Genomic DNA, 27,238 nt, shown 5'->3' with positions numbered 1-27,238 from the left:
CCGAATAGATAGGGATGTAACAGAAAACTTCCGTTTATGAGAGCATACATATGGTGGTAATATTAGGATGCTGGCAAAAGTGTCATGAGGCAGATTACAGAAAAGAAGGCTCTTTGTGCAAGACTAGAAACATGTTCACATCCTGAATCACCTTTAGCTCATCGATCAAACTGCTTTTTCTTTCTTGTTAGGGATTCACCGGGGTCATTTAGACAAGACAAGTCTGTTTATGAAAAAGGAATAAATAAATAAACCCTTGCAGCAGCCCTGAACTCGATCTTGTGTTGTGAATGCAAAACGTTATTTAGCACAGAAACCTATAACTTTCCAATAAATGCACGCAAGTAAAAATACAGCACAGGCCTGCGAAGTGTAGAGTAATACAATAAGTTCACACTGGAAATAAGGCAAAATTCAAAACCCTTAAGCAAGACACCATAATAGCTCTTGTAGAAAGGTAAGAAAATCATAGACATTTCCTTTTTAAATAACTCCTCCTGTAGAAAAAAATGTTAGTATGCCAATAAAAGTTTCTACCAGTTTTACTGCTAACACGTCTTAATTTTTCTGGATGCCTTTCTTTCACTACAAATGAAGAAAGTCATTTGCTGAACAGATTAAACCGTTTGAACGATGGCAAACATAACTAATGAAAACTTCACATGGATAAAACAAATCAACTACGGAGAGCGACTCATTTCGAAGGTCGCCATATGGTGCTGTGACTGCCGGCATGCAGCTGCTCTTGACTTTAAATGAGGTAGTTAATGAATCGGGTGACTGAGGGGCCGGGGTGAAATGCCTCGGTAATAGCCGATGGGATTCGCCGTACTGAGGGCACGTGGACAAATCACACCGCAGCTCATTGCATATTCAGGCTGATAATTGAACTCCTGGAAGGTCTCGATCCCTTCGGGTGCCAGCGGTGATGTGGAAGTTGGCTGGTTGGAGTTCACTGCGTTTCTATGGGGATGGAGGAAAGATCGGAAGTGGTGGAGCCTGTGATTTATGCAAAAGCAAACATTTGAGATTGATATCGGATTGACGGGAACACGGGAGGGAGAGTAAATAAAGATTTATCTGATCACATATGTCGCTAAATGTCAAATGAGCTATAGGTCTTATCCTATAGTAATTAGGTGTTATTAGATTTTAAGTAATATTTGATTGACGGCTGGTTATGATGTGTTAATCTATACGGAGCCTATGGGGCTTCGAGCTCAGACCAGTCTCTTTGAGAACAAGTGTATTAAATTGTTGTTTTCCCCTGCTTGTTTTCTCAGTGTCACGGACTCTATTTTTATAAATAGCCAGACACTTGGACAGCCTCAGGCCATGCCTCCAGCTCTGCATGTGAAGCAAAGATTGACGAGACTCCCAGCGCTCGAATTTTATTCATCCACCACGCTCTCTGTGAAGTCTCACTGCTTCGACATGTCGGCAACACACACGCGTGTGCATATACATAGGACGTGTTGGCAAACGGACACGCAGAAATATCCTGGTAAATAAATGCATATGTGCATAAGCTGGATGTACAAAAGCACAAACTGCACGCTTCACTACACATATATACACGCACACAGGCTGATAAAACACGCACGCACGCACACGCACACACACACACACACACACAAGACACACCTCCAGGCTTAGCCTCTGCTTTCAATTACGAGGCGGACCGAGGGGAAATCAAAACTTTGACACACCAGGTTGGAAAAGGAGAGCAGAGAAGCCAGGCACTGCCAGAGGCGTACACGTGCACACGGACGTGCGCGCCCATTTGCGGACACGCAGCAGCGGTGCACACAGATTCAGCCTCAGCTTTCAAGCAGGCGACAGGCCAAGGTGTACGGAGAATGTAAAAACATGACATTGAGGGGAGGAGAAAAGTTGCGCAGCTCAGTTCGCAGCCGTGTATTTTTCCTCCACCTGCCTCAAGGGAGGCAGGAGTGAATGTAAGGGGTTGGTGAAATGCTATGACCTGACTGCTTCCTTTTATTTTATGAAATAATTAATTGATGCTTATAAGGGTATTTCCCAGTGGTTTGGCTTTGGGTTGTTATATATTTATCACAGAAAGGAACTCACAGAAATCAGGCCTAATGACTTAAGTGGCTATATTCAAGAACAGCAATGCCAAATTTTAGAGAAACAAAAACAAAAAAAAACCCCAACAACATGGAAACTGCAACTATAGATATTCTGATCTGAATACTAACAGATTGGAAAGTGAAATTTGCCCCATTAGAGTTGAAAATACTAGAAGTAAGGTTGGACTCTAGCAGACTGAAATAGCAGTTCTTTACCAAACTGCAGTCTGCGTCTAAATCTGGATGTTTTGTGAATCAGCAGCAGCAGTCGAAGAACTCACTACACTGCTTCAAATCACAGAACAGCTGGTAACAAAAAAGCCTGAGCATTAATACTGAATGAACGTCATCTTCTTTTGCTCAAAAACGGCTCAACTCTGCACAACTCTGAGGTTTGAATTTGTGAAAGCCAAGTCGGCTGCTGCAAAAGGTCATATATGCTCAGAGTGAGCAAAAACAGTAAATTATTATAGTTGCTGTACTAGTTGTAAAATCTTCTGATTGCATGGTTTACACAAAAGCGTGCTGGTCACAGCTATGATGCTGAACTTGAGTAGATCCCGAATAATACAGCATTCTTCAGACCAATATGAAATTTAGTCACTTTAAAATCCAAAATAACAGCCACATGTGTGGATTTCCTGAACATTTGTTATGTTTAGTTTAGTGCTGTCAGCTTTAACATGTTAATACGGCGTTAACGTGGGTAAAGGCGTTAATGCTGTCATCACGATTAACGCAATTAAATGAGGATTTAGCGCACTCAACCCATCTGGAGTGCAGAATGGACAAATCGGACAAGCTGCCCAAAATGCTCCAGATGAGTTGTTAATCGCGTTAGTCGTTAACGCCGAGGAATCCCTCACACGGACTAATCGGCGTTAACGGGGATTTGCCAATTTTGACGCGTTAACGCGAGTCAGTTTGTGTTAACGCGAGTCAGTTTGTGTTAACGCATTAGCGCTGACAGCACTAGTTTAGTTATTTATGAGTCTTTACTAAGGTGAGGGCTTTGAGTACTCCGGGAGAGTAGAAAAGCGCTATAGAAGAATCAGCCCATTTACTAAGGTGATATGTGAATGCTGTTTTAAAATAAGTTAATAACTGTTTTACAAGTCATGGATCAGTCGTTTACGCTCTGCCCCCTGGTGGACAAATTAAGCAATGTCAATGGTTGAAGGGTGTTTCTTCCATCTCCACTTTTAATTTTTCAACGTTGGAAATTCTGACACTGATTTATCTCCAAACAGCCAACATCAGGCAATATAACGGCCAATATGCTGGATAAGTTCTAAAACTGAGGCTTTAAGCCCTCTCAGACTCCCATTTAATCATCAGTAAGACACATTAGCAAAATCGGCAAAGCAGCGGTTCTAATTAAAAAGTAATGATTGTCCTGGTCTATATAAATTCACACAGCCGAGAACCAGACATTCAAATCCATCCTTCACCTTGGTTCCTACCTCATTTCTTTTGGCAACTCGCCTGGCCACAATGAGCTGGATCATACCACGCTTGTTGCCTTCAGTTGACATGGACTTTCGTAGCGTCTCCATAGCGTCTTGGTTGGTTTTGCCCAATAGCGACTCGCCGTTGACAGCAATCAACTGGTCATTTACTCGCAGTCGCCCGTCCTTTTAATAAACAACCAATTACATATGCTGTTTAAACTTTTAACACTATGGAAAAAGTGCATTGTGTATTTTTACTGACTGAACAATAAACGCTGTAAATAGACCTAAAAGCACTTACACCTCCGGTTTAACAATAACCTTGATCTAATCAGACAAACGACCTCACTCACTAAGAGGATCCTGTTTCTAGTCATGATCTAATGTCTTGGAGAAAACAGTGCTTTCAAGGCCATTATCATGAGCTGTCAACACAAGCTTGTTTGTATGAAAAACAATCAAGTTGAAGGACTATTGAAACTGACTGCAGCACTACAGAGAGCCATGGAAGAAAGGCTGCTTTGTGCTCATAGAGCTCATCACAGCTTAAGTGTTTCTTAGAACCAGGAAAGTCGTTTACCTCACGTTCCCTGTTAGAAGGTTAAAGTTACTTTTTAAAGTTTGGCATATCGAAAAATCACACCTAAAATATAAAAAGCTTTAAGACAAAGACATTCTAATGTAATGTAAAGAGACACAGATTTAATTCTAAACTTAATGATTCTGCCACCGGCCAGGTGTCAGTTAGGACTTGCTGGTGTACATAACATTTAGAGTCAGATTTAACTGAATCAGCATCTTTATATTTCAATTTCATATAAAAACAAAAAACAAAAAAAACTTGCCTCCATGAATGAACACATTTTTAATCTTTCTTCTTTGTTTCCATTCAGACGCTTTATTATTCATGAGAGAGGCTACTGTACCTTACAGGCTGCACCTCCATTTATGATGGATTTGACAAAGATGCCCAGATCTGCATGGTTTTCCTTGGAGCGGTTGCCTTTAACGCTCACACCTAAACCTGCAGAACCCGAGTCACTGAGGGGGATCTCAAAGGTCAGGAACTCCCTGGTCCCATCAGGGGTCAGGACCAACTCGTCCTCCTCTGTCTTCTGTAAGAGGCGGAGCAAAGATTGAGATATGGAGCCCAATTTACGGAGCGAAAGCAACCCGACCAGCGACTACAAAATAACTTTTGAGAATCCGCCGAGACAGAATCACATTTAAATACATCTAAATGCTCGTACACCCTAATAAATATTTAATCATCCAAACCAAAAACATTCATGCATTTAGCCTAAGCAGTAAAGCAAACACCCCTTCAGCCTTGCCACACTTTCTCCGTCTTCTTGGGGTTAGCAAAAGTACAAAAGTTAAAAGGACATTCATTTGGCTACTTGAGGTTAATGAAAAGAACCTGCATATAATTTGCAGCAGGGCAGTTAGCAGGGAGGTAAATCAGAGTGCAAGCTCATTATCTACAACAGATTTATTAGTGTTAGACTACCAGTCTTAAGTGTTAAATCAGGTGCTTAGTATATGCAGGCAGAGACTTCTGTTGTATAATTAAGGCACACGGCTCTCATTACTCAACGCTGAACCAGATAAATTAAGGAAATATCCATTCTGACATCAAAATGGCATCTTATAATAGTTGGGATGTGATGTGTTAGCTTTGATCTTTGGTGCCAGTGAATAAGCTGCAAGTCCGAGTAAGTTCTGCAGTCCCGTCTCCTACAGTGGAAGAATTTTGGAGAAGGATTGTAGCCCGCTCCGACAAATGAGAAATGACATAACACTAACCTGCTTCCCATCCACCAACAACAAACACTGCACAGTTATATGAAGCTCCACAACAGCCAATATCTTGGCTAACTGAACACTTCTGTCATGTACTTGAAAGCGCAGCGTGAATCAAAGCAAATGCAATTGGAGAGCATTTACTGTGAAGCATCTGCAGGTACACAACTAAGAAGTGTTCAATAACTGCAAATTTGCCAGTGCGTGTTTCTGATTAGATTACTGAGTATATACTGCATCTATATTGTGATTAATGTCAGCCTTATGAGGTGTTCAAGCTCAGTCCAATATGATTATCTCCTGTTAATTTCAAATCATTACAGCACAGATGCACTCCAGATCAACGCCACAACTACATTTAGTGTTTGAAGGACACGGAGACTCCAAATATGGCCAACAAATGTCAAGACGTACTCTTCTTAAACATCCCTGTATACTCAGGACTAGGGCCTCACCTCAGAACTAAGAGTTGTGGCTTAGATATTAAGTCACAGCTGAATGTCTCCACTAAAAACGTCTGACTAAAAGTGTTCCTATAGAAAAAAAAAGCACAAACCTCGCACCTGAATCATGATGCCAAGTGCGTCAAACAGGCAGTAAACTTCCCAGTAACCCCGCATGAACACAGCAGCCTAATTGACATGCTGAGTGCTCTCTGTCTCTTCCCCTCCACAACAGGTGCTTCTCTCACTCTTTCTCTAAATTCATTCTCCCTCTCTCTTCCAGCTCCAACAATAAAAAGCTATTCTCTCTTGCTTGTTATTTGACAGCTGTCCTCTGAATAGATGGGTGCGTGCACGCTAGCGCCTGGCAATTATTGTGCACGCCTAATGAATTCAATCATCGGGCTCGGTGTCAGCATGTCATTAGCTCCCTTTGTTTGCTGGGAGAGAGATGGAATTACTCTGGGTGCAACCGAGGAGGGAGAAAGAGGGATGGAGGGAGAGGCAAAGTGGCGGAGGAGGAGGGCAAAGTGAGGATGGAGTAAAAAGGACGGGGAGGGAAGGGGAGGAAGGAAGGAGGAGGAAGATAAAGGACAAGGAAGCACGAAGAGCACCGTCAGGGTGTCTGCGTGTTTCAGAAAGACAAAAGGATGCTACCTGGAATAAAGTTGTGAGAAAATTAAAAACAGAGCACGAGTCGATTTGATACGAGTGCTGCGGAATAATAAAGACAACAGGAATTTAATTATTCTGGTGCAATTCATTCTGCTGGAATAAATTTAAGGCTAATTAAAAAGTGACTCCTGAGCTGTGAGTAAGTGAATAAGAAGAAAAGTGAAGTCACAATAGAACTGATCTGTAAATGAGGTTTTATTTCAGGGCTGAAAATAGCCTCCTGTTCCCTTTTAGATTTAAATCTAATAGTTTGATTGAATTTAACTGCCATATTTCACACAGCGTAATGCAAAACTTACAAGATAATTGGACTGGAAAGTATATCTGGTAACCCTGAGAGCAAAATAAATGGTAACGTCGGAGATGCTCCAAAGTCTTTTCGCCTTTCCAAAACACAAAAGAGACTGGAGAGCCTTCCAGCAACGGCAGTTAGCAGTTAGTCTGGTAGACATAGTTAAGACTGATACTGTATCCACAGATGGCAAACTCAGCTAAAAATCAATTAATTAACTAACTAATCAGTTAAGCCTGTTATTTTAAATGCTATAACTTACTGCATTTCTAGCTAATGCTGGTCTCTGTTAACTAAAATGTGCTTGCTCATCAGCTGGTTCCACCAGTTTTTGATAAAAGAGGGTAGAGGTTGCTTCAATTAATTGTACTTTTTCTTCCCTAATGGCACGGGCATGCTCCCGCCAGGATTCATCAGGATCACTTCTGAGAGCACGAGACATTTTCTTACATGCATCGGCCTCCACAGAGTCCAAAATCCCGACCAACATTAATACTGATTGTCAAAATCAGTGCTACTCTGGATGGAAATCAATGTTGTGATATTGCATATGATTAGCAAGATCATGTCACAGCAAATGGGTGCTGTGATTGAAGCTACAGATGCTTCTAATAACATTTTAGGGAGGGGGCTTAGTATTGTGTCTTTTTGTAGGTATTAACAGTCGTTAAACCACCGCAGGCTCGTTTACAGCATTTGCAATGTTGACTTTACACATTAAATGCGCACTAGCAAAGAATTTCCACCACCAACCAACACAATTATGGTTAAGTGTGGAAATATAATGAATATTATCTTTGCAAAAACAAAACCTTGGGCTTCTTTATTTTGAAGACGATGTCAAAATTTTATTTTTGCTATTTAACTTCATTGCTCTTCTTTCTGATTGATGAGACTCATTCAGCATGCAATATGTGCACTCCACACCACAGGGTTCAATGTGCTGTTTGAGGCAGTCACAAAGGTCAGAGCAAAACAGTTAAAGACTTCCAGCAGTGTTTCAGTCTGTGTCCTGCACCTCTTTTCTTCATTACTGAGAGGAACAAATCAAAAGCTTTTCTCTGATGCTCTTACTACAATCTTGAAGCTCAATTATATAATTCAGTTACTTTACACCTATAATATCAATTTTCCCTCGATCCCTGCACACTGCTGCATGGATGCCGTCTTTCCATTGGCTGCGAGGGCAGCAGTCACAGCTTGAGCGAAGCAGTGTAAATAATGGGTTTCAGAGCGTGCCACTCACGAGGCATCCTGCGTGACAGCACTTTAACAGGCAGCGAGTGGGCCTGCCACAGATCAGGTATGGTACCATCTGTGGAGAGAAGTCTGTGGAGCTAAGATTAGCATAAACCGCCAGAGAGGCTACTTTTTCCTTTTTTTTTTTTGGAAAGGAGCTGTGGGTCAGCCTGGGAAAAGTTCTGAAGTACATGATTTTACCACTAAGGCCAACTGTGGGCATCAAATGTGCTCTACTCCTACTACATCCTGTTTACAGTGTGTAAGCAAAATTATAAGTAACATTTTATTACTATGTATAACAAAGTTACAACCTTCTGATAACCTATAATCTAAATTTTAGTCATGATCCAAAATATTTATCTTAAATTGGACGCAGTGTACCAACTTTTAAATAAAGCTTAATTGTTGTTTTTCTGAGATCCTGAATTATCTAACTGATTATTATTGTTATTAAGACCAGACAGAGAAAATACACCAACAAGAAAATCAGAAGAAAAAACCCCCACACAGGCACAGGAGGCAAAGAAGGTTCAAAGTGAGAGGAGCTGAATGAAGGTGATGGAAAGGAAAGTAGCAATGGGCTTGAGGAGGGATGGGGGGGAAATGGAGAGGGTGGAAAGGCGAGGAGTCGAAAAGAAAAGGGTGAGAAGAATGAGAGAGTGCGAGCCTGACAATGACAGAGTGAGCGAGCGAGGGAGTGTGAATGAAAGGCCGACAGAAAGGGATGAATCCATGTGGAACACAAAAGGAGAGACACTGCCACCTCTCTCACTGCGCGCCTGTATCTCTCACTCTCTCCGCTTTTCGTATTTTTATACTGCTCTTTCACATTTATTTATTTTTTAAATCTCCATCTCCTCATCTCCTCCCTGTTTTGCGCCACCTCCCTTCCCCAGCTCCCACGTACTTGTTCTTCCGTCGCCCATGTCTTCGGCTCGTTTCCCCCTCTTATCATTTATTCCTACGAGCACACCCAACATTAAAACATCTCAATTTGAAGAGCCATCGTTTTTGCTTTTATCCTTGACGCTAAAGTAGTGTTTGTGCCACACAGAAAACGAGCTTTTCTCAAAGTACTGTGCAGAAAGATGCACTTGAAAACGTGAGCCTCAAATTTGAACTCAGTTCAGATAAACACCGCTTGTCTGAAAACTCTGAAATCACAGGAAAAATGCTTTTTGTCTAGTTCACAGGTGGCATCCATAAAGTAAGCAGCTCCTTCTTTCTCAGTTATCCGACTTAAGAAATGGAAGAACTTATACATAAGAACAACCACAGATTGATGGGACTGGAGTGTTTCAAGTCAGCACAGGTGATGACAGTGAGCTGGACGGGGCTTTGAGGATTAACAGGCTTTAACTCGGAGCAATAACTTTTGTTTTTTGTTAACTGCTGACCAAATTTTGGCTGTAACATAAAACTTGACACTTAAAAGAAGGAAAAGATGACGCATTAAATTCTCCTATTTAAACCCTCTCACACACACTAGCTTTCTGAAGCCTTCTGTCCCTCTCGCATTCTCATTTTCACTCATTCCCATCCATCCTCCCCAAACCTCTCCAGTGCAGCACATCTAATGCAAGTCTCACACCTTCAAAGCCTCTGCTCTTCTTTGTATGTGTGCAGTAACTAAAACTTGAGCATTGCAGAGAATAAGACTCTTTTCCTGCTTTTTCTTTCTCCGCTGCAGGGCCTGGAATGATTAGCTTGACTTTGGCTATACAAACCTGTCGATTTGATGGCATCTGGAAAAGTCAGTTGAGGGGAATTTTAGAGGGGGGGGGGGGGGGATGAGGGCTGGAGGTGATGATTGAAAAGAGAGAGAGAAGTAAAAAGGGGGCAGTGAAGGGTGTAATTGGTCGAGAGAAGTCGGGCGTGGAGAGCATTGTTGGCTGCCTACTGTAGCACAGTCCATCTCTGCTTATTCATACTCCAAATCTTTTCATATTCCTGGCTTTCTTTTGCTGCTTTATGCACTGCCATCCTCGCTCTATGTTCCTGTATCTTCATCAGCATCACTCCATCTCACCCTTTACAATCCACACTATACCCAAAAAGTGCCTGACTTTGGTCGTTTCTGCTATGATCCTTTTTTCCAGTGAAGAAAAAAAAAAGAAAAAATTTCATAGCGTCTTCCCTCGTCCTCGTCTTTCCACTCTCCTCCCCTTTTCTCGCACCCTCCTTTCCTGCTTCCCCCTTTTCTCCCCTCTATTCATGACTCCTACTTGTCCCCCCTCCCCCTCACCTTCTCCCACTCTTTCTGATGTGTCTCGCTGTAGCTCCATGCTGATAAACCATGAATATCAAATACCTGTGTGATCGACGCACCCGAGGCAGGCACAGCACGGAGGAGGAGAGGAAGGCAGGTGTGTGGAGTGTGTATGTGTGTCATAGAGAAAGCCAGTGACAGGGGGAAAGAGAGGAAGTGTGTGTGTTGGTATGATTTGTGTGTGTGAACAAAAAAAACATGCTATCCTTCTATGATATGACTATGCTGATAGACACTTCCTTTACAGCCTTATGGAGGCTGATATCCACACACACACACACACACACACACACACACACACACACACACACACACACACACACACAGTCACATGTTCAACTTGCAGTCCAAAACTAATCAGCTGCCCTCTTTCTAGCTCTCCCTCTCTCTCGGCCACTAGAAACCATTTATAACCTCATCCAACCCCAAGCAATTACACTAGCAGCTGCTCCCAGTCACTCTACGCCCGTGTGTGCTAGTGCGCGAGTATACTTATGTGCAAATGTGTAGTGGTGCGTGTGCATCTGAGGTGTTGCGTGTTTGTGTAAATCGTGCCATATGACCCGTGCGTTTTAGAGTTTGCAATGTGCAAAAGGCTCTTGATAGTCTACGTAGCTGCATACAGTGTGTGTGTGCGTGTGTGTAATGTCCTGTATGGGTGGCTGTAATGTGTGTGTGCGTGAGGGTACAGGCCAGGTGGCAGCTTGAAACATCACTTTAATTAAGCCAAAAGGCCTGTTCTGTGGTAGAATGGCCCTCTCTGATTGACTTGTATGTGTCACCACCGGGCCTCTGGAAAACACAGAAACACCACTGTGCCTGCTGCCACCGAGCTGCAACCATTAATCACTGCTGCTATTCTCCTGTGCTAATAATGATACAAGTTATGTAACTCCAGTAATGACTTCTTGCTACATTACAGCTAAAAAACCCCACTAAGCTGCTATTTACCTGAGGTGGCGATAACACCAATATTCAGATCATGTACAGTAGTAAGAGCAACAGATACCCCATCAACAGAAAAACTCCAATTTCAAAGTTTACAGGGTTGCAGTAAGTTATGAACTGTCCACCAGTTGTGACTACTCAATGTATTTGACTAGAAGGACAGAAATTGAAATGCAAAGATTATTTGAGGCTGAAAGCAGTACAGTTAGGTACAGTAATATTATCTTTCAACAGACTTATTGACCTCACACAGAGACTCTCTGTCTGAAATGTGTCCTTTTAACTCTTTTAGGACAGTTTTCTTTTCATTCACTGCAAACAGAAGGTGGGTTGTCGCTTTTGAGCTCATGAAGATCCATGTTACCCGACATCATACAGAGTGCAAAAAACTGTCCGAAATAAAATGTTTAGAGCATTGTCACGTCTGAGCTTTTGGCCATCAAGGATCACCTGCACACTGAGTACACTGGGCACAGTTTTAGAGCTTTGGACAGTGGTTGAGTGGTTAGGACCTATGGAGTTAGAAAGAAAACCATCTGGACTTCTTTAAGTTTCCTTGGAAACGTTTCACCTCTCATCCGAAAAGCTTCTTCAGTTCTAAGAGCAACTGAAGAAGATCCCTTCCCAGACGCCTTAACGCCCACTCACATCCTGGGTCATTTGATCTCAGTAAATCACATGATAGGGTGGGGCTAGGTTTCACCAATGGATTCGCCTGAAACCTTGGCTGATTGTGATCTACACCCACTCCCATAGGGTTTAAAATCTGGGACTCTCCACCAGTTGCTCTTAGACCTGAAGAAGCTTCTCAGATGAGAGGTGAAACGTCTTTAAAAACCTCAAGAAGTCCAGACGCTTTTCCTTCCAAGCTTCTTAGACTGCAATAACCTGGATGACTGAGACAGTGGTTAGGACTGTTGCCTCACATGTGTAGAGTGACTGGGATCAGGAATCCACTAGTCAGCCAGGAGCTTCCTGTGTGGAGCTTTCATGCACTCTCGCTGAGTACTTCAGCTTCCTCCCACAGTATGTTAGATTGATTGGTGATTCTAAATTGAGCATAGGTGTGATTGTGATCATGAATGACTGTCAGTCACTCTGTGTTAGCCCTTTTGTTCCACCTATCACCCTCAGGCTTCAGCGTCCCCACTGTTGAATACATATAAATAATAGGAAAAGCACAATAGGTACTGCTTTAAAGTCAGGCTTTGTTTTATTAGTTATGCTCGCTTAGAAGACACCAGCATTTTAGACTTTAAATAAGAATACTTGTCACCGTTATTGCCAGATAGATTTATGCTGACGTAGGCCATCAGACATGCAGCAGCAATAACCAGCCACCTAATGTGGAAAATGCAGAGTGAGGAATATCATATCAGATCTTTTGAGATAGAGATATGATGCAATTATTACCCCAGTCAGCAGAGCTGACTCGTGGCTATAAACACAGCTCAACAGTGCTAGTTTCTCCAAAGGTTGAATCTGAATGCCTGCCATGGAGTCTGCTGTTATGATCCAGAAATATGTGAGATAATTTCATTAACTTCCTGGAATGAAAACTTTGGTGACTGTGCATTCTCTTTCAGTTAATCAAAAATGAATTACGACCCCATATTCCACCGTTGACAGCATTTATTGCTTAACAAATAAACTGTGCACAGTTGTATAAATGAAATATGGCGTAATGTTTGTTATATTTTTGAAAAACCTTAGAGGAGTCCAAAAAAAACCCCCCGGACACGTTCGGTACTTTACTTCATGTAACAACTGCTGTATCGGGTGCTGTATGTTACGAAGCGTTGAAACAAAGAGCAGAACATAGAAGCTTTGATGCATCATGCGCTCACGGTTTTCACCGACTGACTTGTTATTACGAGCTGCAAATGAAATGATGTTGCACTAATGCACGGCTTTGGTTTGTCATGCAAGTTGTAGTTGAAAAACAAAAATACAAACCCCTCCCACACAACAGCACCACACTTCTGACCTCCTCACAGACAAATACAGTATAATGCTGCCAGATTCTTCTGTAAATATATGCCGTGTCATGGGCGGCCATGCTGAATGCTTTATCACGCTGTGAAAAAATCCTTCATCATTACACCAAAATGTGCTAACAAATTACCATTTCATAACAGCTTTGTGTGCAGAGAGAAACATTCACATGTGATAGATAGCATCTTGGCACGGCGCTGCTGTAGCATTACTGCTGCTCCTGCTGATGGCTTTTCAATATAGCATTGCAGTAATTTTCCATAAGCCAGTATGACTAATGGCATAAACAATGGAGCTGAATGTTCACGTTATGGGCCCATTATGAAACTATCAGAGCAGGCATGTAAAGACGGATGCCTTTGATCAGCACTGTATTGTAGCAGCCAGGTGCAGAGAAGAGGATTTAAGTCTTAAAGTGTGTCTTAAGTGTGCGTGTGTGAGGCAGAGAGAGAGGCGGGGGGGAGTGAAATAAAGAAAAGGGGAACTAACAAAGACAGAGACAGGAGACGAAACAATGAGAAGAAGGGGGCGAGGAAGAGACAGAAGAGAAAACCCAACAAAGTCTTTTGTTTTTACAGACCATTGGGAAAGCAATGGATTGCTTAAATGACTCCCAGTCTATTTGTGCAGCCACCCAAAGTATCTCATTTGCCTTTCATGCCTTTTCCCCCCTATACAGCACATAATAGCCCACGCTGTTGATGTCATGCAGCAGTTACCTCTATCAGCCAATGGTGTTTCCCGGCTGTCACAGGCTGCCGTGGATGCTAAAGGGAGCAGTCAAAGTCAACAGGTTAGACACAGAAGCCCCTTAGACATGGACCACTTACTGAGTCCAAGACACTACTTGCAATAAAGAAACTATTTGGCCAGAAAGTTTAAAGTGACTTGACCAAATATGTAACAAAGAGGGTCATGGGCGCTAATGCCATGGATGAAGTGCTAAAAGAAACAGGAGTCTCCTTGATCATTGGCCATTTTTATTGCAATGATTGGAGAGCACGGTGGCTTTACCGCGTAAACATGACAAAACAACTAAAAGTTTTAGCCAACCTCTAAAGCACTACTGTAAAATCGTGCGTGATTTTTGGGTCATTGGACCGATTTCATAAAGCGAGTGCTTTTTCCACTTCACTTGCTGCATTTTGTCTGCCGTGTAACCCTTGACAGAGCTCTCTCAAAGGATGAGTCATGCTGTGCCAGCTTCCAAAAACCCAGCTGAGTGCCGGCAAAGCCGCGGATCTAAAAGCTGTCTACATAGTAAGTTTTGTTAGCTTTTTTTAAACACGACTAACTGCACTGTAGAGATGCATAACAGAAAAGTTAAAGAAAATCAACAGACATAATTAAGCTCCCCATGCGGCACGTGAGCCTGCTTTTTGCTGTTACTGTTACTGTTAAAGAATTGAAAGCTTTAGATGTTTTAATTAAATGCTTTTCAACTTTGGACAGTTGGCTGAACAAAAGTAATGATTTGAGAGTGATTTGAATTTTCACAATGTTCTATAGTTGTTTTTATTATGTGGTCACTTAAGAAAAATAATACGAGAATGAGGACAATAATAACGAGCTGCTGTCCCAGGGGCACTGATGTTATCCCGCCTTTTCCATTGGAAAGCTATCTAATACTTGCATGTCCATTAAAAGATGTTCTTTCGGACCCACTCCCTGCCCCTTACACCATCATGGTGCCTCTGCTATTGTTGCTGTTATCGGCAGTGAGATGTTTAAAATGAGGCGCCTGACAACAGATAACATCTGAAAGGCACTGAATCCATTATGGCGGTTGATGTTCCGGGAAAGGGTAAGGAGAAGGCTCATCTGGAGGTTTGGAGTTTGGAAAGCAGGAAAGAAGGGAGTTGAAAAGAGAAGCGAGAGGAGACAGCAGGACTGTGGTGCTTTTTCTTATCAGTCTGGCTCTGGTTCACATCGATCTTTAGGGTGGGAAACATCCAAAATTGAGGAAACGGACATTATTTTCTTGCATTAAAGACGCAAATTGCAATATTGCTACATTATTTAAATATATATATAAATAATTAGGCTAGCATCAATTCCTAAAAAGATCAGAGTCAGAAAGAGACAAAACCACATGAAACTGCTACACAAACCACACAGACCACCTGGATTGTTCTTTACATTACTGAGAAAAAAAAGAAATGTGAGTAAAAGGCAAAAGCAAAGCAATTAATTCCCAATAAATATTCCAAAAGTTTAAACTTATAGTGCACTTTTGGAAGGAAGACAGCACAATTCTTCCAAGGATGGCTTATACCATTCCGACTTTAAAATGTGACATTGAAATGCAGCAACGGGAGACACAGTGGTGTTTATCTGCACTTATTCTAATGCTTCTGGAATGATACGCGTCATCTTTTCTGCACATGTGCACACATATGAAATGTGCCAGCTGCAGTCACAATAGTCAACAACGCCCCGCCATAACGCTTCGTCACGACGAGGATCATCCCTACAGCTGGCAGGTAGAACCGCCAATCAGATTAACTGGGCAATTACACTTCTAATGTGCCACGCAAAAACCTAACCAATTACCTGCACTCAGCCAGATGTAACCTGAAGGTAAGGCCAGATGTGAAGACGTGAAGTCTGTTAAATCACAAATCAAATTTGGCATGTAAATGGAGAGTTATGGAAATCTGAATAGCTTTTTAATACGAGCAGTAAAAACAGACGAGCTTTTAACAGCTGCTGCGATCGAGAGCCTTTTTGGGTAATGTGTGCCATAAAGACCACACTGTAACAGTTGGAGACACTGTACATCCTGATGAGGGCTGATTATTCACAGAAGGTAGATTCGGAAACATACTCCATAGGGTACAATCCCAAGATTAAGAATCTCTGTCAGACATTTATAGCACGCTATATACTTTATGTTAAATTCCTCAATTACGGAAACCGTTAATCTATTAAAGCTGTCAAAGTGTCTGTGCACGTTTCACTGCACTGTCTGCATTTCCCCCTAAACTAAACTGGGTTTGTTATTCGCCTCACATATCGGAGCGGGTCTGCAGCAACAAGGCCAGACTGACAGCCTTATCCACAGCTAACAAATACAGCAAACTTCCACCTTCACTGGCAAACACAGCTCTGAAGGGAGTTATGGAGCAAATTATACTGCAGCACAACTTCAACAGCCACATACTGATGAAGCATGAAATTGTGAATTGTTACAGCGACTCTAGCTAGAGATTTAAATTAGTGACTAACACTATAGGTAGGGTACTGACTTGCACTCTGATTAACCAGCTAGTTTAGCAGCAGAGGCTGGATGCATGCATGAGTTGGGTGATAAGAGCGGGAGGGGGAGGTTGGGCTAAATAAAGAGGAGGGAGTTGTTAAAGAAGAGAGGTGGAGGTTTGTTGCAGGTCGGTGTAAGGGTGGTGTCTTACCAAATCTCTGGGGATTTGCATCTGGGGCTCAGCATTCTAGAGGATGGAGGAGGGACAGAAGAACCAAAAGTAATCAGGAAATAAAATATACTTATTTACATAAACACTGAACATTCGACTATAACAGAAATCAGGGAACTAGTGGATAAAGTTAGGCAGTTCAAGAAAAAGCGCATGCAGGACATGAAAACGATAAATCTGACGAGTGCAGAGACTTTGAGTATCAACCGTGGCTCGGAAACAACTGAAGCGGTCGCAAAGACAAAATGTCATATTTATCGAAATGCTGTCTTTGCATCTGCACAAACTTACAGTTTCACTTTCATGTACTCTAGATTTTTTTTAACCATCCAGCTGTGCCCTATCGCAAGATGAGACAAACATCCAGATTGCTTTCATCGCAAGAAAAACGACCCGAAGAAATTCACAGCCACAATCTTTACAAGTAAAATGCTCTGTGTAGACCGAGATTCTGAAACTTTCACACAGTTTTGACTGTAAATAAAAAGTCAGCATCAGTCATCAAACAAAACAACAACAACAACAAATCTTGGTGAGCACCAGAATTTGGCCACGCCCAAAGTGCGGTTCAAAAAGGATCGTCAAATGCATTCGGCACAGTTTAGTAACCGCTTTGAAAAAGTTGCTTGAATTTAACTACATTCAAAACTGTAAAGGACAGAGCTGCTTTCTACAATCCTGCTTCTCTCTGAAACTAAGTGTGATTTTATGCCAGATTCTTGCATTGGTGATGCAGGAATTTGAATAAAAATACAGCAAATCTGAATAACATTTCCAATTTCTTTGTTATCCTACCATTACAGTGTAAGCTCAATTTCCTGCTCAGCATATTACGTGTCACACTGATGTAGTTTCACATTAGTGATAAAATAGATTGTTCAGCTTAGATTAAGGGCTTTTATACCTGCTGAGAATTATGTCACCAGTAATACGACAGCTGCTCACTTAATTCTTTTCATTACTCTACATTAGATTTAATATATTAGGCTTAGTAATCGCCATTTGTAATTCATAACTATGTGCCAAGAAAGCCCGATCTCGTTTTTTTTAAGCTTAAATTACCCAAGTAATGCGCTACTGTGAATTTAGAACATCTTTCACCCTTATGTTGTTGTTAACTGACAGACTGTTTCGTCTCTACAGGCTCTAAAACGCAGAAGAAAAAGTGCAGTCTAGCTGTAGATAGAGACTCGAGCTGCTCATTTTGAGCACTGGACCTCATCTCCCTCGAGTCCCATTTCAGCCCTTTCACATCGCACTCTCCACCCTCTGCAGCTGATAACCACAGATCAAATAAATCCTGCCATCTAACTACCAGCTATGCAGAGTCAGCCAGACTTAAAGCTCTGCTGTAATCTAAAGATGAGTATCGACCAGTGTGGCAGTTTGCCTCATCAAACTTCACCCATGGCGACAGCCAGCCAATAGCCTCATCTGCATCGCTCACTGTGATAATTGTCACCAATCAGCCGTTTGATTGGCACCGCTTGCTAGTGAATAGCTGTTTGTGGCTCTGCTGGCTGTCATGGCTTCTGAAGGTAGAGGGAGAAATAAATTTTTGCTACAGCAGAGCAGAGATTTAAGGCTGTTTGGTGCTATTACTCACGTTAGTACTCGATAAGCTGTGTGTTCAAGCCAGCTAGCAGAGGTAGGGAGATAGCAGAGAAACCTTGACTGTTGCTGTAGAGTAAACACCAATGTGGTTTAAAGCGCACCCACAGCCTCCACTGTTCACTTCCCACACATTAATAAAGCCACTTAATTCTCTGTGTTCTGCCATCTTGCTTCTGCCTTGGTCATTATAAGCTCCCTTCCTTATTAAAAAACACAACTTTGAGGCAACGCCATACATGCCGAGCATCCTGTTACATGTTTCTGCAAAGATAATTAAGTACAACATCTGGCACCATGTAAAAACATGAACTTCATGAACATAAACAAACATGAAAACTAAATTAGCATCAGTATGCATGAATCACTGAGAGTGGCTTCTGCCAAGACTGAGTGACAGCAGCAGCATCCAAAAACTGCTCACAAACAGTTGTATTTCAGTTTGTAAAATGTAATGTGTGTAGACTACGCCTGATTGATATTCAAGCCAAGTGTGTTTTTCACTCTCTGCCTGCTACCTGCCCTGCGTCTGTCTTTTCATCCACACATCCATCAATCTACCGAGTCAGCTTGGAGGCAAAACACAGTGAGAGGAGATGGAAATGCAGATGCAGAGAAGGTTACCCACCAAATGTGAAGAAAGAAAGGGAGCTGGTGAAGGAGGATGGAGAGGAGGGTGATGGACAATGAAAGACTGAAGACAAAGTGAAATCGAGAAGAAAGGAGAGGGTGAAAAGACAGCTCTACAGGTTTCCACCGAGGCTAGCCGCGACTTGATAATAAAGAGCGGTGCGGCGATGGAGCAGGATCATCAATCTGCATGCTCGGCTAGCGTGCTGTGTTAGCTGGGAAATGAGAAGACGGCACAGCCCTCACTGGAAGGATTAACAGGGCTTGTGACAGCTCAGGATCACACACGGAAGTGCTCACACACATGTGCCAGAACACACCATCTCTGTATATACATAAGTTACATATATATATGTCATGATATGTAATTCATTATGGTGACAGGGTGAAGAGCTGCAGTGAGGCGAGCAGCCAACGTACCACTTCTCGGGGTAGGAAAGAGTCCTCCTGGCGTAAAACCAGCAGCCCCACAGCCCCGCCCATGGGTGTAGCTCTAAGCAAGGAGACCACTTCCTCCTGGGTCCGCCCATTCAGGTCCACGCCATTCACCTGAACAGGAGGAGGCACAGTAATTGGGTTAAACTCTACATTATCTTGTATGGATTATTATCTAGGCTTGTTTTAAAAAAAAGGTGAAACACTCAAATCTCTTAATTACGCCTTTTGGCCGTGACAGAAAAACAGCAACACTTTACATTTTTATCAAAGCGGCAGATGGTTCGTTTTCTAATTTGATTAGTCGATCAACTAGTCGCTTTAGCCCTAGTTCAAACAAAGTTTGAAAATGAGAAAAACATGAGGATAAAAGGATTGAAAGTTTTGGTGCAATAACCCCATACATTCAGAGCTGCACAGTGTAATCCTTTATGCAAATGGTTTGCAACGTGGGATGATGCAACTTCAAAAGCCGTTCTGTTTTTGCTGCACGAGATAGCGTGTGGAAGCATAGTCTTTGATTTAATTTCAGGATCCACATTTCCATTTAAAACGGTTACGAGAAAGGAATTTGTTACACTTCAGCAGATGGCAAGCAGCGTATATCACATATTTAAAATTGCCGTTTCGCGCGTTTTGGAACGGAATCACCGTTCCTACGTGATGCACATCTACCTTCCAGATCACAATCGCCATCTAAGACTTTATTAAATGACTAAATTAAAGCCTCCTCACACACGCCTTGTAAAGCATTACCGCACTTTTCTGCACTTACCTCTAGCAACCTGTCTCCTGCCTTGAGACGGCCATCTTGGATAGCAGCTCCTCTAGGCAGGATATTCTTCACGTAGATGGGTGCTGAGCCCCCGATGGGAACATCCCGTGACGTTATACTGAAGCCGAGTCCCTCGGGGCCTGCGGGATGAGCGGGTGAATAAGTGAGGATGCAAAATCGAATGATAGGATCTGGTTTTATCTTGACGCACAGTCTCCTCTGTACCTCTGGATCTCAAGCTGCTAAAAATATGTTAACATTCAACTGATAAAACTCTCCTGTATCTGAGAGGGCAATAATATTGGCTGGTGTTTTGGGAGACATTTAGCTGAGAGTCAAGTGGGTTCTTTCATTAGGAGTAAAGGGTTGGTATGAATATAGTTGTCCCACCCGAGGGGAACACTTGACCCATTAACAATGAGTACCTCATCTCTTTTAATAGAGCACACTCCTAACCAGTTTTTCCAGCACCATCATCCAGTAACAAGTGGCCCACCTTACCTGAATTAAAGAGTGCGTCCCCCAGTGTCAGAGGAGATAACTGCAATCCACGTTAATAAGTGAGGCCGTTGTTTAGGCCACTGTGAATTTACTACTGCAACATCGTGATAAACACGATCCGCCTGATTCTGTCTGATTCAGCTCAGCATGCAGCTGAATGATTACATCATACTTTCAGGAAATAATCAGTAGCATATCACGATGCTGAAAAAAACCCAGAGGCAATATAATCAGCATTACAGCGACAACCGGTGCTGTAAATTTCACAATAAATGCCTCTCACACCATCATTTATGAAAACTGACTCTGTGTTTTGAGAAGAATACGCCAACGAGTCTCTCCTTTCCCTCGTGACCTGGCCTATAAGGCACACAGTACCCCGAGATGTTGTTGATCTACGTGTGCTCATTAACCTGTGTTTCTGTGGGCGGATTGCATTTGGCTTGTGTACGTTTGTAAGTTTTGCCTGCAACCTCGTACGAGTGCATCATTATGAGCCATTAGGAACGCAGGTCTCTGTCTCATATTATCCATATTCCTAGCAGACAAACAAACTATTTCCTATTATTGGGCAACTTGAAGTTGCAGGAAATGAAGAGAAATCCTCTACCCTGTCAGCACAGCACTTAAGTAGGTTTGTGGTGAATAATTAAAGTAGTTTGTACATTGCAGGGCAATGAAAATGCATGCTTTTAAAGTCTCAGTTTGAACCAGTCAATAATTACACGCAATTATGTTGTGCCAATAAGAAAGTTCAGCCTGAAGAAATGTAATACTTTTGCTTGATTTTTAATTGGAAATTGAAAAACAACCTGGGTCAAAAAAAAACAACACGCATTACACAACAGGGTTAGGGAGCGGGTAACCAGAACTTTTCATCTGCAAATGCAATGCAGCTCTAAACCTTTCCACACAAAACCTGCAGGTCCAGAACAGAAACGTCTAAATGAGCAGGACCGGACAACTGCAGATACTGCAGGTAAAAAAAAGCAGTGAATTAAAACTGAACTGAGCATTTACGGTCGTGAGTGGATGTCTGACAGACTGCTCTGCAGCATGTGTGAAGGAAAAAACAGCACAATGTCTGGTGTATTTCTCCAGATAATCAACATACTTGAGTAACTTCTCCCACATAAAGATTACTGTACAAGTGCTCAGAACTTGTGATCGTGTGATATGTTTCTGTAAATAAACCATTTGAACAGATATGTGTGTCAAAAAAAGTTAATATAAGAACAATGAGGAGCATTTTTGCTGTATAGGGGTTTTGGCCTTAATCCCCCCCTGCCTGTCTGAATGAGCCGATGAAAAGAATAGCACAACACTTAGCCATCCTGTTTCACATCCTCTACCTAATCCCCTGCATTGATGAGCCAATCAACTTCCCGCAGGCATTCGAGGTGCGGCATTAAACTCACCGGTAAATGCTTGTAGAGTTCCTGGCTTTAAACAGGGAGGAGGATCTTTAAAACTCCCATTAGCTTGATTAAGACATACCTAAGCAATTTCCTGTGCAGAAATAAGATTCTGTGATTGATTTTGATACTCCCTGGGATTTGCAAGGAGCCTGGTGTCTGATTCAAGCACATAAGAAATGCAGGAGCTTAATCTGCGCTCAAAGCTGTAGGCTTAAGTCGGTACTCAAAACAAAACAGATGAGCCAAACAGCCTCTTGGGAATCACTGTTAATCCATGTAAGTGTCTGCTCCAACAACAGCAAACAAAGGTGGAATGAGAAAAGATAACATCTTTGACTGTGAACATAGCAGATCTCCTGCCATATCATGCACAGAATGCAGCGTTTTCACAAGTGTTTTGTCAGCGAGAGGGCAGATGAGGATGAGAAGAGTGAAAAAAACCTGACAGAAGAATGGATGGTAAGAACTGTGAGTCAGGAATTTTTTAAAAGCAGCTGGACGTTTTTATGTTTTATGTTCTGGCTTGATTCCCGCCCCATGAGAGAGGACAGGTTTGGGTGAAAACTTCAACGGGCATATGGTGCAGCCCTGTCAGACTCTTTGCTGTGGCATTTGACAGTGCACGGGGACGAGCGGCTGCTTAGCAACAAGCTCTCTGGCCCTGAGACCTGGCACCGACACCTGGAATCCTGTTGGCAGAGGTTTGCACCACCTGTGTCCACTGTCAGTCAAAGCGTACACCAGGATCCCTGCAGCTTTGCAGTCCTAACGTCGCCTGTTGCTCCACATTTCCATCTAAGCAGATGCTGTTTGCTTTCATCACCTACTTTTTCACATCTTACATCAGTACGGATAGCTCTGGATGGGGTTTTTAAGCCTCTTACAGCCTCGTTTACATATTCCACGCTTCGGTGCTTGAACCATCTTCCAACAGTGTTCCTACACTTGCTTGCAAGGAATCGGGAAGCTGCTTGTTTATTGGGTAGAAATAAAAAGGTTAGACTGATGCTGTGTATTCCTCTAAATCTTAAAAAGCCAGAGAAATGCACAGCACGAGAAGAGACTCACAGATCCTCTGGAAAGAGTCTCAGTATGCTTCAAAAACAACAACAAACCCAACCCTTTTACAGCGGCTAGGATGACTTTGCTTTTTTCTTCCTCAGAAACAATAAAGATCTTTTCTGATGATGAAAGCTCCAAATGTTTTTGTGGATCATGTGTTAATATTTACTTAACAATGAAAAACTTAACCTCATGACATTCTAAGACATAATTAATGTTAATAATAAGCTTATGAGACTAGTTATGGTTTATGATCTATTATCTTTGAGTTGAAACCATCACTAAGGCAGAGTTTGTGCGTTTTTGTGGAGACCTCTCCTCACCTTTCTTTAGCTGAATGCTGAGCCTCCTCCCGACTTTTTTCGTATAGCCTCCTGCTGGCGTGGAATTCATCCCCTTCTGCGGTGAATGGGCGTGACCTGTCGGGGGCTTGGCCGCAGAAACCGCGGGGTGAAGCAGAGGGGGGTAACCGTCAGTCGGCTCTGAGAGCACATGGGGGTACGGATGGGAGTGTGGGTGCGTTTGGGAACCGTGCCGGGACATCCGCTGTGGCGTGTGGTCGATGCCTGACACAGTGCTGCCGCTGAGGGAGTCGGGGCTGAAACGGCCCGAGGCGTACACGGGGTTCCTCTCAGCGTGGGACAGCTGCTCGTAGTGGGCCTTCATCGATGACGGCACCACGTGGAACATGATGACCGGAGAGCGCATGGCTTGACGGAACATATTCTGGGCTCTGGGATAAAGACAGTGGGAGGAAATTTACCAGTTTTACGATGGTTTAAGGACATGGAGAGAACAAAGGATAGACACAGAGGCAAAACTCAACATACTTAACAATCAAGTGCAATACTTGTCTGTACAAACTTGCCAAGTGGAGCACTCCATCTACCCAGTGTCTCTCAAACACACACACACCCAGTCGTACTATATATAAAATCCATCTTCGCCCACCTGAACATTCTGACATGTTAATTAATACTCATTGCCAGCGTGAGCGGCTCTAGAAAGTGACTGAACCCTCCCCAACAGCTCCATCGCATAATCCCCTCATTTGGCTCCAGATGAAGGAGACCTCCAGTCGTCGAATACTTTGCAGAAAATCCTCTTTTAAAACTGCTTCGGTCTGAGCTCGTGTACATTAGGTGTGAATGGAAACTTATGTTGGCTGTCAGCGCCCTGTAAAACCAAAGCCTTGTTAGCGCCACCTGTTTCAATAAAGCAAACGTGGGTCCCCTGACAGCTGAACAGACGTTTGAGAAAATGCTAGGCCGCGAGAATTTCTATCGCTCCCCCTCCATCCCCAGACCGATAACCAAAAGTCGCGCTGCCGAAGAATTTCTTTGTGAAATTCCGGGCCTCTTTTCCCAGCTACCAACAACCTTCCCTCAGGGGGACGGTCTCGTCACGGTGTCTTTACAATTTCAGGCTGGATCGAGTGTCGGAGGAGATGTAGTCTGCCCCCTTATGAAAATAAATAACAAGAGCAACTGTTGCACTAATGCACTTGTCGCAACACTATGTATGGAAGCTTTATTCCCACCCATCACATAACTTGTGGCTCCAACTGTGGGAATGGCTGGAACATGACAACATGACCGGGATCCAGGAGTTTGTTGGTTCACCCAAATTATTCTTATATACCTCCACTCATACTTTTGGTGCAACTGCTCAATTTCTACCCAGTAAACAGATCTGACAGCATATTCCTGGTATTATCAATACAGGAATTCTGTGTCATGTAAGAGATAATACTAAAGTAAAATCCCATTAATCTCCATTATAATGAGGTGGTAGCAAAAGTCTCAAAGCCTGAACTTATCAGAAACCAACCAATATGATCTGTGTGACTAGATTCTGATTTTATTAGTTTGTTAAATGGGGAAATATATGTTTGATTCTACGTTTCGAGGAACGGTTAAATCCACCAAGATGCATCTATACATGGTCACGTGTGGGTGGTACTTTGCATAATAGGTGTCTTACATAACGTTCATCAGTTTGGAGCAGCTTATTGCATTTAAAACATGCATATACTTTTTGTATAAATGTAATGCTGGCAAAAAAACATCGCAAACAAAAAAGCATCGCTGCATTGCAGATATTGCATGTACTGTATACACAGCATATAGGTTCGCATGCATCGTACGGGATCTAGAAAATGGGTGGATGTGTGAGTTTGGTTAGGGAGGGAATAAAAGCAGGAGACATGAACAGCACTGAAAAAGGAGAAGCTGTGAATTTTAGGAGAGTTATTCCCATTCCTTCTGACAGAAGAAAAGAGAAAGTAGTGAGAGTAGGAGTCCAGTGGAGCTGTTACTGTTACTGAAACACAAGGGAATAAAGGCTAAGAGGATTGCAGGAACGACTTGAGGAATTGAGGCTCTGACCTACAGGAGTTAAGTAGGGAAAGGTTAGCTTAGCACAGTGACAGGCAGCAGAGGAGACTGTGCGCCGGCAGGAGAGGGAGTAAAATAGGCATGAGGAGAGAGGAGAGCAGCCAAAAAAAAGAAGAAGAATGTTTCAGACTATGGGTTGGTTTAAAAAGCTAGGGAAGAGGCGATGGTGCCAAAAAGCCATTCACACAGGAAGACCAGGGACCAGCAGAGCTCAACAACGGCTCCCGTGAGCTGCAGTCTTACTGTTCAAATCTGATGTTTCGCAGGTCTCCGTTATTGATACGGACGATACAGTCGTTCTCCTGGAAGAGGCCCTGCTGCTCGGCCTTCCCTCCTCTCTCCAGACGCTTGACCAACAAGCCAAGAGTCCTGAAATGTTCAGAAGTTCATGTCAAGAGGATGCAGTGTCTGTGGACTCAACATGGCTGTTAAAACACTGTGGCCTGCACAGCCGGGTGAAGAATACACTAGGACTTTTTTGCACACTGTATAAAAGCTGGCTAAGAGTCTTTGTCCTTGTGAGGGGTTATAAAATCTTCGCTTTGATATTCGATATAGTTTAGATTATTCTGACCACAGAAAATAATTCTCTTTTTTATTTTAACAATCCCTCTTCCCGTGGCCAGATGGTTATTCAAGAATCATCAATGTGAAGCTAATGAAAAGCCCTTTTTTTGGCAAAAAAGACAGCTATGCCTAATTGCTGCCTCTGCTTCATCATGCAGTACTAGTGAAGAGAGTACAGTGTGGTCCTGTCATTTGCATCATCAGTGTACCAATGAGGCTTATGAGAGAAAATAGTCGCATCACATCAGGGTGCTTTAGAGGCTGTGTGTGGGGGAGGCATCTATTCAAAGGCAATCAACACATTCAAAACCTCAAATGTAGTTCTGGTCGGGTTGACGCTTTGCATGTGTTAATTTTCGAACCTCTTAAGCTCCTCTGTCCTTTTTCTGAATACAAAGTAAACAGAGTGGTTTCTGAGAGGAATAAAAAAAAACAACAGTATTAAAGACTGATGGCAGACAGTAGCTGGTATATCACGCTGTAGCTCTTCAGCCATGCTGAGCTTCAACGCTTGTCGCTCTGTAATCCAGTGTGGCAAACTGGCTTATGACTCCCCGCACAGCCACAGCGAGGGGCTAACTTCACCTGAAAGGGCGCTTTTTGGATTATAGACCAGAGAACGAGGAAGAAAATCAGCTATGGGTAGGGAAGACGGCGCGACCCTAATCAAGTCTTCTTCGGCATACAGCCCGTGTCTGAGAGCATCAAGGATTTTTCGAGGGTAGTGTGAGCGAGTGTTGCCTAGGTAAATTGGGTTGATTTTAGGCTTTAATACTTGCCCTCGCCTCGGGTTTATAACTCAATATGAATGAGAATGTGATTACTCCGGGGGGCAGAAAAGTTCAGGAGTTGAAAAAGTTCAGAGACAATTCGGCTGATTGAATTTGAGTGAGAACACAATGTGATTTGCTGTGGAGGGGCCCATTTCTCTGATGAAAGCTGGGCATCTTAATCTTGGTGAACCACCCAAACTGACATTTCCCCAATAGCAGAAAAGCACATTATAAATGTGCTTTTAGGCTGATTACATTGGGCAGAGAGAAAAGTGATATGATCTTGATTTTCAATAAAGTACAACGGAGACTTTACAGTCAGTGATGGCATTTGGGAGTCTTAGTTTAGACTGATACGTAGAGGAAGTCTGGGAATAGGGCTGTTCGATATCGGATGACGATATAAAAACATCTATCGTTTCATTTTA

General features: G+C 42.7%; 1 protein-coding gene across 1 annotated transcript in view; it reads right to left on the bottom strand.

Annotated features, from left to right (window-relative positions):
- Positions 1-27,238, bottom strand: part of pard3ab (par-3 family cell polarity regulator alpha, b) — a 233,486-nt gene that overhangs the window by 90,945 nt on the left and 115,303 nt on the right. The window contains exons 8-14 of the mRNA XM_013912826.1: positions 25,714-25,839; positions 23,398-23,807; positions 20,094-20,233; positions 19,304-19,432; positions 16,622-16,657; positions 4,471-4,659; positions 3,557-3,727 (exon numbers count right to left, since the gene is read on the bottom strand). Of these exons, the coding sequence (XP_013768280.1) occupies positions 3,557-3,727; positions 4,471-4,659; positions 16,622-16,657; positions 19,304-19,432; positions 20,094-20,233; positions 23,398-23,807; positions 25,714-25,839 (1,201 nt within the window). The remainder of the gene's footprint in view (positions 1-3,556; positions 3,728-4,470; positions 4,660-16,621; positions 16,658-19,303; positions 19,433-20,093; positions 20,234-23,397; positions 23,808-25,713; positions 25,840-27,238) is intronic.

This window comes from Pundamilia nyererei, unplaced genomic scaffold (genome assembly GCF_000239375.1).
Source record: "Pundamilia nyererei isolate P.nyererei 1_Seehausen unplaced genomic scaffold, PunNye1.0 scaffold00103, whole genome shotgun sequence".
NCBI classification, from domain to species: domain Eukaryota; kingdom Metazoa; phylum Chordata; class Actinopteri; order Cichliformes; family Cichlidae; genus Pundamilia; species Pundamilia nyererei.
Note: the sequence above shows the minus strand (reverse complement) of the source record. Positions and strands in the feature narration are given on the sequence as shown.